This window comes from Xenopus laevis, chromosome 5S (assembly GCF_017654675.1).
Source record: "Xenopus laevis strain J_2021 chromosome 5S, Xenopus_laevis_v10.1, whole genome shotgun sequence".
In the NCBI taxonomy this organism is placed as follows: domain Eukaryota; kingdom Metazoa; phylum Chordata; class Amphibia; order Anura; family Pipidae; genus Xenopus; species Xenopus laevis.
Genome location: NC_054380.1, coordinates 40795913 through 40806897, shown reverse-complemented (window position 1 = coordinate 40806897; position 10985 = coordinate 40795913). Strand labels below are relative to the sequence as shown.

At 37.9% G+C, this 10985-nt stretch overlaps 1 protein-coding gene across 1 annotated transcript in view; it reads left to right on the top strand.

The window, feature by feature from the left end:
• The first annotated feature begins 541 nt into the window (after positions 1 to 541).
• rab32.S (RAB32, member RAS oncogene family S homeolog) overlaps positions 542 to 10985 on the top strand; it is a 34443-nt gene continuing 23999 nt past the window's right edge. Inside the window, exon 1 of the mRNA NM_001096662.1 lies at positions 542 to 948. Within this exon, the coding sequence (NP_001090131.1) occupies positions 711 to 948 (238 nt within the window). The 5' untranslated portion in view covers positions 542 to 710. The remainder of the gene's footprint in view (positions 949 to 10985) is intronic.

Here is a 10985-nt window from a genome sequence, read left to right as displayed (position 1 = left end):
CGTTAAGAGTGCAAATCAAAACTAACAACCATCTCCTTCGCTAGCGAAGTGACGCCTGTGCCTAGGGTTGCTACCTGGCTGGTAAAAATGATGGCTGATCCCAATGTTAATGTAATTTTCACTAGCGTTATTCACTTCTCCCTTTAGGGAATCTGCCCCTTAAAAGTTCATTCAAAGGTGAACTAACAACCCCTTTGACATGTCACTTCATTTAGCTTTTGCTCCTGCGCGTTAAATTCTATTTTGAAAAAATCTGTACAATGCCCAGCTGCAGTAAGCGTGAGCTTGAGAACAAAAGCGATTTGCTTCATTCTTCTGGCAAATGATACAACAGAAGAGAGATTTTCCGCCCGCCCTGTTTATAGTACACGAGTATCCCATGCCGCCCGCCCGTAGACAAACACATCACAAGTCCCTCCCCGTCTAAACTTACTTCCTGTCCTGTGACTCGCACTCTTATGATTGGTTGTCTCTGCGAGGGGAGGGGTCACTAACTTCAGATAGTTTGTCTGAAAGACAGTAGTAGTATAAGTCCTGCTCTTGTCACTGAAATTGTCCCCTGTCACGCACAGAGAAGTTATACAAACGGCGAAACACAGCTGCATTGTTGTTTGCTCGCTGCCACGCAGATTTAAGGAACTTGCCCCTCAGTTAAAGTTTCTGTGAGGTTACAGGTCTCACTTAACGCGCCGCGCTGACCAAGGGTGGCTATGGCCGGAGAAGGGGCGGGCGAAGAGCAAATCCCCCGAGCGCCTGAGCGCAAGGAATATCTGTTCAAGGTGCTTGTGATTGGGGAGCTGGGAGTGGGCAAAACCAGCGTCATCAAACGCTATGTCCATCAGCTTTTCTCACAGCACTACAGGGCCACCATAGGGGTGGATTTTGCTCTCAAAGTGATAAATTGGGACAACAACACGCTGGTTCGACTGCAGCTGTGGGACATTGCAGGTAAGCAATCATTCCCTGAGGAACAACGTTGTATAAAACCTGGGGCTTATTGGCTAATGCTGTCACATGTTATACACAAATAAGAGGGGCACAACTGAGTTGGGATGCTTCAAACTTTAACGTTAAGTAACTATAAATATCTTGTAGAATGGCCATTTCTAAGCAACTTTTTGAGTGGTCATTTTTTGAAATTATTTGCTGCCTTTTTCTGTCTCTTTCGAGTTTTCAGATGCTCTGTAAGGGTTAAGGGCACACTGGGCGATTCGGGAAGATTTAGTCGCCTGGCCTCAACTTTGCGGCGACCCATCTCCCCGAACACCTTCCCTCGCCGGCGCTAAGCACACGCAGCGATACGTTTTCCGAAGTCGCCCGAAATTTCCATTACCCTAAGGCTACAAATGTATTGTTATTGCTACTTTTTATTACTCCTCTTCCTATTCAGCCCCTCTCCTATTCACATTCCAGTCTATTTAAAGGGATACTGTCATGGGAAAAGACATTTTTTTCAAAAAGAATCAGTAAATAGTGCTGCTCCAGCAGAATTCTGAACTGAAATCCATTTCTCAAAAGAGCAAACTGATTTTTTTATATTCAATTTTGAAATCTGACATGGGGCTAGACACATTGTCAATTTCCCAGCTGCCCCAAGTCATGTGACTTGTGCTCTGATAAACTTCAATCACTCTTTACTGCTGTACTGCAAGTTGGAGTGATATCACCCCCCCTCCCTTTCCCTCCCAGCAGCCAAATAAAAGAACAATGGGAAGGTAACCAGATAACTGCTCCCTAACACAAGATAACAACTGCCTGGTAGATCTAACAACAGCACTCACTAGTAAAAACCCATGTCCCACTGAGACACATTCAGTTACATTGAAAAGGAAAAACAGCAGCCTGCCAGAAAGCATTTCTCTCCTAAAGTGCAGGCACAAGCTACATGACCAGAGGCAGCTGGGAAATTGACAAAATGTCTAGCCCCATGTCAGATTTCAAAATCGAATATAAAAAAATCTGTTTGCTCTTTTGAGAAATGGATTCCAGTGCAGAAGTCTGCTGGAATAGCACTATTAACTGATGCGTTTTGAAAAAAACATGTTTTCTGATGACAGGATCCCTTTAAATCAATGCATGGTTGGTAGGATAATTCGGACCCTGGCAACCAGATTGCTGAAATTGCAAACTGGAGAGCTGCTGAATAAAAAAGCTAAATTGTGCAAAAAACACAAATAATAAAAAATGAAAACCAGAATATCACTCTCTACATCATACTAAAAGTCAATTTAAAGGTGAACAACCCTTTTAATGGAAAATGCTGTGTCAGAAGAGCATACAGTGGTGACAGATGCTCGATCAATCATTTCCTTCAGGCACATTGATTTCTATAGATTCATATGGGAAGCAGTGACCAATAGAAAGGGGCATTAGGTAACTGATGTTTTCAGTTTGGGGACATAAGTGGTTAAAATGCCTGGTCTAACATTAGCCTTAACCAACATCCTAACATTTTATTTTTCTTGTTAATCTGGAATGCAACCCAAGCCGTTAAGCTTATTTTTTTTTTGCAATAATGACAAAAAGGGATAATATCTGCACTGTTATCCACCTCAAACACCTGGACATAGCAGGGAACAAATCCTGGGATACAAACAAAGATCTAATATTTGCTAAACATCCTGCCAGCTATACTTGTTTTTTTTTCCCAGCATCACTAAGTTGAATATTTAACACGAAAATCAGGCGTCAGCTGCATCAGCCAATTGCAGGTACTACTTTGCCAATTGGGTTTCATTTTTTTATTATTTGTGATTGCATAATTTAGCTTTTTATTCAACAGCTTAGCAGTTTGCAATTTCAGCAGTCTGGTTGCTAGGGTTCAAATTACACTAGCCACTATGCATTAATTTAAAGGGGTGGTTCACCTTCAAACAACTAGTTGGTTTCAGATAGATCACCAGAAATAACAACTTTTTCCAATGACTTTCTATTTTCTATGTGTCACGGTTTTTCTAATATTGAAGTGTAAAGTGTAATTTCTCTCCTTCTGGAGGGGGGGGTTGCCAATCCTGTAAACTGCTCTAAATTGATACATTTAGTTGATACATTTCTTATCTTTGTCCCTGCTGAGCAGAATCTCTGGGTTTTATTACAGGCAGCTGTTAGACTTGATACAATAGTTGCTAATAATCCAGAGATGCTGCTGAGAAATGTATCAACTAAATGTTGCAAAATTGTAACAGTTTAGACTCTGCACCTGAATTACTGAGCTGCCAGACTCAAACACCAGAGACACAAACATTTACCTTTAAACTTAGATTTTGGAAAAAATGTAAAAAATAAATAAAGGAAAGTAATTGAAAAAAGTCTTTATTTCTGGGGAACAATCTAAAAACAACTGAATTGAAAAAAGTGTTTGGAAGGTGAACAACCCCTTTAAGGGTAATATGTACCTTAGCAACCAGATTGCTGACATTGCAAACTGAAGAGAGCTTCTGAAAAAAACAAAACAAAATAACTCGAACAGAAAGGGAAAAGCAATTACATTGTCTCAGAATATCACTCTATCACTATACTAAGGGTTAGTTCACAAGAGGAGATTCGGGGAGATTTTGTCGCCTGGCAACTAATTGTCTCGTCTTCTGAGCGACAATCTCCCCGAACTGCCTCAGCGTGTTTTCCCATAGGCTATAATGAAAAGTCGCCTGCACTAATGCACACGCGGCGATGCGTTTTCCATAGTCGCCCGAAGTTGCCTCACACAGGCAACCTCGAGGGACTATGGAAAATGCATCGCTGCATATGCATTAGCACAGGTGACTTTTCATTATAGCCTGTGGGAAAACACGCTGAGGCAGTCGGGTAGATTGTCGCTCAGAAGACGAGACGATTAGTCGCCAGGCGACAAAATCTCCCCGAATCTCCTCGTGTGAACTGACCCTAAAAGTTCATGTAAAAGTGAACAACCGCTTTAAGTCTTTGGGCGCTGCAAATGCCAATTTGTATGGAGAATGTTGTATCTGTACTGTCTAATTACTGAAATGCTTATCGCTTACATACTCTTTTGGTACTTAACTGCAAATTGTCAACAGAAATATGCTGGTAATAGCTGTTGTATTCTGTTGTATTCATATTTTTTTTGTATTTCAATTTTTATTGAAGCATTAGTAATTAGTCACATATTAAACAGTAATTTTTTGACAATGTTGATCAGAACATTATAATAAAAGTCTAATCGCTGTTGTATTCTTTCATGTTGTTCATTCAGTCTGTTTATATCAGATTTGGGGGTGGGGGTATGAGTTACATGCAAGGAGCACCATGCTGCATCAAGCAGGTACAGGTGTGGGACCTGTTATCCAGAATGCTTAGTACCTCGGGTATTTTCATAACCAGTCTTCACATATTAAACAGACATTTTTTGACAATATTGATCAGACCATTATAATAAAAGTCTTACATCAGTACTTTTTATGTTCACAATTAAAACTTAGATCTACCATATGTAACAGCATTCACAACAAATTATTTGTTGTATTCATATTTTTATCTATTGACAAGTTATTGAGATGAAAGATACCATCAGAACACTTATATAATATGTGATTTATCTGATAATCACTGTTGTATTCTTTCATGTTGTTTATTCAGTCTGTTGATATCAAATTGGGAGGGGGGGTATGAGTTACATGCAAGGAGCACCATGCTGCATCAAGCAGTTACAGTTACAGACATGGGACTTGTTATCCAGAATGCTTAGTACATTGGATATTTCCATAACCAATCTTTCCATAATTTGGATCTTCATCGTCATTGCTTCATTGAAGCAAAACCCAATAGCTTGGTTTTGCTTCAAATAAGGATTATTTATATCTTAGTTCAGATCAAGTACAAGGTACTGTTTTATTGTTACAGAGAAAAAGGAAACCATTTTGAAAAAATTGTATTATTTGGATAAAATGCAGTCTATAGGAGACAGCCTTTCAGTAACTCAGGGCTTTCTGAATAACAGATTTCTGGATAACGGATCCCATACTTATACAAGTTTGGCAAGATTAAGAGATCCATTGACACAATGGGTGTATATTTATCAAAGAGTGAAGTAAGAGATCGCCACAGTCCTCTAGAGTGAAATTCCGCCACTCTCCATAAATTTTTATGGGATTTTTAAAAGAGTATTTATCAATGAGTGAAAGTTCATCCTTTTATAAATATGCCTTTTAAAATCCCCTAGAAATGAATGGAAAGTGGCGGAATTTCACTCTAGAGGACTGTGGCAATCTCTAACTTCATTTTTTGATAAATATACACCCATTGTGTCAATGGATCTCTTAATCTTGCCAAACTTGTATAAGTATGGGATCCGTTATCCAGAATTCTGTTATTCAGAAAGCCCTGAATTACTGAAAGGCTGTCTCCTATAGACTGCATTTTATCCAAATAATACAATTTTTTCAATGAGTATACCCCAATGAGTTCTACATACTTTGGCAGGGCCAGCCAGCACCCGTTCAAGTAAATGCAACTCCCTTCAGAAATGCTGCTACAAGTGCAAAGCCTGTTGTCATAAAAAAATTCCAACTCCATTGTATGATGTATCCTAACTAGTTATGGGGTGAAATTACCCGTTTCACTTTACCCAAAAGTTTTACTCATCACTAATCCTTTCCTAACCTACTTGAAATATCATCCCCTTTTCAATTTGGTTTCCAAAATTGGGGCCAAATCGGGTCAGATTCACCCATCACTACTAGCTGTTTATTTTTTCACTTTATATCAGGCCCAGTGACAAACTATTTTAACCATTTTATCTTACTGATAGTTGGCTTCCTAAGATTCTTTTGTCCAAATATCACTTGTTCAGAAAAATATTTATACAGGTATGGGACCTGTTATTCAGAATTCTTGGGACCTAGGGTTTTATGGGTAACCTTTCTGTAATTTGGATCTTCATATATTATCTCTACTAAAAAGCTTTTAAACATCAAATAAACACAATAACTGTTATGCCTCCAATAAGGATTAATTATATTTTAGTTTGGATACAAGTACAAGGTAATTACAGACAAAAAAATTTAAAAATGTTAATTATTTGTTTAATATGGGCTTTATGGGAGATAACCATCCCATAATTTGGAGCATTCTGGATAATGGATCTTATACCTTTATATCAAGAAAGCAAAATGCACAAATTTCTACATTAAAATTTACACTCACTGACTCCTTTTGAAGTCATATGGAGTATCTGGAGTGTTAACATGTACTTTACAAATTTAACTGACCCAATTGTGCGAGGCACAGTGATCTTTATTGAATGAATTAGTTAAAGGGTGTCACTGAATCGAGGATATTGGCCAGCAGGTGTTCAGCTGAACCAAATCTGAACCCTTAAAGTCATGTACCTCTAGACAACTAAATGAAACCATTTTATTCAAGTTTATTCAAATTGTGTGGAATTTTTCTGAAATTTGAATATGCAAATTAGGGTTTATGCTGCAGAATTTAAAAATAATAGGCTGCATTAATAATTCGCAGGCCTAAGTTATACAATTATAATAAAAAGAGGAAGACATAAAGTGTAAATATCACATCTGTAAACAGCTGTCTTGACGCATACCATGTGACATTCTCAGGGGAGGATAAACTGCTGAGATGGCTTTGTACACATGTGATGTTTTCATTTCATGCCTTCACTGTCAATTATGATTGTGTGTATAATGTATCTTTGTATACTGTATATCTCTGTCATGAGTTGGCAGCCAGTGACAGCTCCTGCCATGACTTGCTTAACTTCTTGGTAAGATACAATTATGTTAATATAGTCAAGCCAATTAGTCTTTGGAAAAAGTTGTTAATGCTGCACTAGGGAATATATTAAAGATATATATCTTGTTGACAGAGTATATACAGTGCCTCCTTTGTAATGGAAAACTCAATGGAGAGTTTTAATCCTTAGAATTAGTAATTCCATCAGGTTCTGTTTACAAATTAAATTAGGAATATATTAATGTTTTTAAAAATTAAAAAATGCAGGGTGGATTGTACCCTTACAGAACTGTGGCACAGCCTAGAAAATCTGAAATTCTACACCTATGGGGGTCGAAATCTTAAAAAAAAGGTTTGATAAACTTGTCAAATCTGAAAGGATGCCAACCACCCATTGGTATGTAGCTACATGATTCATTGCGTTTGTCCTTCATCTTCAGCTGCCTACAGTGATACTGGTTGTACAGGTATGGGACCTATTATCCAGAATGCTCGAGACTTGGGGTTTTCCGACTAAGGAATCTTTCTGTCATATGGATCTTCAAGAAAATCATATAAACATTACATAAACTTAATAGGCTGGTTTTGCTTCCAATAAGGATTAATTATATCTTAGTTGGGATCAAGTACAAGCTACTGTTTTATTTTTTATTACAGAGGAGAAGGAAATAATTTTTTAAACATTTGGTAAAATGGAGTCTATGGGAGATGGGCTTTCCTTAATTCAGATCTTTCCGGATAACTATTTTTCCGGATAACAGATCCCATACCTGTAGAAGCTATTTTTTTTTTTTTTTTTTTTACTGTATTGTACCTACAACATGATAGTATATTACCTATTCAATAAACAAGGGTATGGATGGAGCACATCAAACGCAGTCTCTGCCGCAAAACATTCTTTATTGCATCACAACATGTTTCGGACCCCAAGGAACCTTTATCACTTGGTTTATTGAATTTGCCTTTGGGCTTCCTGGTGTGGCCTGACTGGAGAGTGAGCACGACTGCACAGGGGAAGGTGTTTGAACAAACCCGCTGAAAGTTACAGTATATTACCTATGTGGTGTCACACAAATCTTGTTGATCCAAATTTTTTTCTTAAAGGGGATGTATGGGCAAAAATTATAATCCCCTTTGCCTTTGGGGAGTAAATATAAGCATTTTTCAAATTGCAAATAATAATTTTTTATGAGCCAGTTTTGACTTGCTCGCATGCAATCATATCTAAATCTACACGGCCCGTGGCTGTCTCTACTACTTGGCCCGTGAATAGAAGCATTTTTCAAAATATTTGCAATTTGAAAAATTCTTCTATTCACTCCCCAAAGGCAAAGGTGGATTATAATTTTTGACCATACATCCCCTTACTAACTATTCATAATATAGACTTGTTTTTGTGTGTTTGGGATTGCCGCATAACCCAATAACCTAAATAATCACTTATGTTATAATTATACTTCAGTTCAGAGACAACTGAGTAGACATTCTCCTTTAAGTAAACTTTTAGTAATAAAATAGAATGGCCGATACTAAGCAACTTTTCAGTTGGTTTTCATTATTTATTTTTTATAGTTTTATAATTATTTATTTGCCTTTTTCTTCTGACTCTTTCCAGCTTTCAGATGGGCTTTGCTGACCCCATCTAAAAGCAAATGCTCTGTAAGGCTACACACTTATTACTGTTACATTTTATTGCTCATCTTTCTAGTAAGGTCCTCTCCTATTCATATTTAGGATTGCCACCTGGCCAGTATTTTACCGGCCTAGCCGGTAAAACACCTGCCAGGGCCGGTATTACAAATTTACCAGCAGTGTAGCTGCCGGTAATTTGGAATACCCTTAACAAAACCCCTTGCCCTTCTGTGCAAACGTACATTTTCTTTGTCCTCGGACAACGTGGTCCCGCCCCTTTTGCGGCAGACCCCCATAGCTCCACCCCTTTTGGCATCACGAACCACCCCTTTAGTTCCCGCCCCCTCCACTGGCCGGTCATTTTTTTTTTTTTTAAAAGGTGGCAACCCTATTCATATTCCAGTATCTTATTCAAAGTAATTTGGACCCTAGCTACCAGCTCTATAATGGAAATTGAAGAGCTGCTGAATACAAAGTTAAATAACTCAAAATTCTTAAATAATAAAAAATGAAAACCAATTGCAAATTGTCTCAGAATATCACTCTATTTACATCATACTAAAAGTTAACTCAAAGGTGAACAACCCCTTTAAGAATTTTTGGGTACAAACCAGAATTTACGGTTCATATTTGTCCAGCTCCTGAGGCAACAGAATATCCCAACAACATTGCAATGCCGCTATTGATATGATGCTGTTATTGCAGTTTGCTGTGTTTGCTTTACCCTAAACATAATGGTATCTATGTTGTCTAAAGTCAACCAAGTTCCACATATGTCTATGGAATGGTATGCCCAAAGTCTTGGATATCAATCAGTTATTATGGGACCTGTTATCCAGAATGATCAGGACCTGAGGTTTTCGGGATAACGGATCTTTCTGTAATTTTGATCTTCATACCTTAAGTCTACTAGAAAATCATGTAAACATTAAATAAACCCAATAGGCTGGTTTTGCTTCCAATAAGGATTAATTATATCTTACTTGGGATCAAGTACAAGCTACTGGCCATTCCGTAATTCATAGCCTTCTGGATGAAGGGTCTCTGGATAATGGATCCCATACCTTTATGAGATGTGCATTGAGGTTTCTGTTGGTAAGCATTGGTTTCTACCCTGCTACTCACCCAAGAATGCTATATTTGTCTCTCTCTCTTTTTTTTATTTTTTTATATTGTAGCGTTAGTGACACTAACCTTATCTTAGGTTACAGAGCCCTGCAGTTTTTTCAAAATAATTTTGGTAGGCTGTCTGCTCCTGGGAAGACCCCCACTGCCTTTGGCAGCCTTGAAAAAAGCTTTTTATTAATTTTCTGATGTATTCATTATGCCACCTGTAATTATCTCAAAAGGGCAAAGTTGTGCATTGTGTTTGGTGGCTGACATGGCAGGCCATTTGTCTTCTGGTCCACTGTACTCAGTATTAGATATCATTGTCAAGCACCATGTAGGTTCATTTTCCCTGATTGCACTGTTTATCTCTAGAAATAACAACGATTGAGCAATTGGGAGTAAGAAGTGAGGTCTAATAGCTTCTTAATTGAGGAATTACATGCAGCCCTGAGTAATGCATTTGTAGGTGAGAGGCAGACTGAAAAAAAATTCAGCACGCTGCGATTTCATCCGACAGTCGGATCAATGTAGTTGTAACTTGCGATTTCTCCTTCACTTCCATTTTCAGTAAACCATCCGACACGTCGAATGCGTTTAGTCGCGTTGCGACGGGTCGGTCAAAACGCATCATCGAGTCCTGCCCTAAAACTGCACATTTTCTCAAATTTTGCAGGTCAGACATTATCTGACCCAGATGATCTTGTCATGCAACAGAATGAGTTTTGGATGCTGTTTCTTCAGCGTAAAATCATATCAGAGAATGGTTTCTTGTTTCCATGCACCTGCATCTAACAATCAATGTATTTCAGTGAGATCAAAAGTCTGTCAGACTTTATCTTGTTGGATGACAGCATGCAGCATTCCCTTACAACAGAATATAGATAATGTGAGTTTAAAACCTCTAGTTATGTAACTTGAATAGCACTTGTCTCTCTAAATGTCATGATTCTATTCTAATTAGATTATTGTGATGTTATTAATTTACACGTCAAGAATTCCTCCTGACACCTGCCTGAAAAGTTTAATGGAACCCTTGATATCTGTGTTGGTAAAATCAGCCCCAAAAAAATTGTTGCAGGTCTTGTCTACAAATGAAAGTGTTGATCCACAACTTCTATCCATTACTCTTTTTTTTCTGGAGAAATGGTGTTTTAAAGCCGTTTTCCATTAAATCTTTTAATAGTGTTTAATAGTTGTTAGAGCAAGAACCAACAGCTGACTGTGATAGTACACAATCATGTGAGTTTGACATTTGTGATGTCAAGAGTTACTTTAGTGTGCCGCTGTGCTACTTTGTTTAGTTTTATTAGAAGTGCTACCTTTCATGCCGCAAGAATTATTTCACCTTAAAGGGATTCTGTCACGATTTTTATGGTGTAGTTTTTATTTCTAAATTACACTGTTTGCACTGCAAATAATTGCTCTACAATATAAAATGTATTATATTATTATAAAAATAATATTGGTGTGTAGGCAGCCATCTTATGTAATTTTGCCTGGCCATGTGCTTTCAGAAAGAACCAGCACTTTAGGTT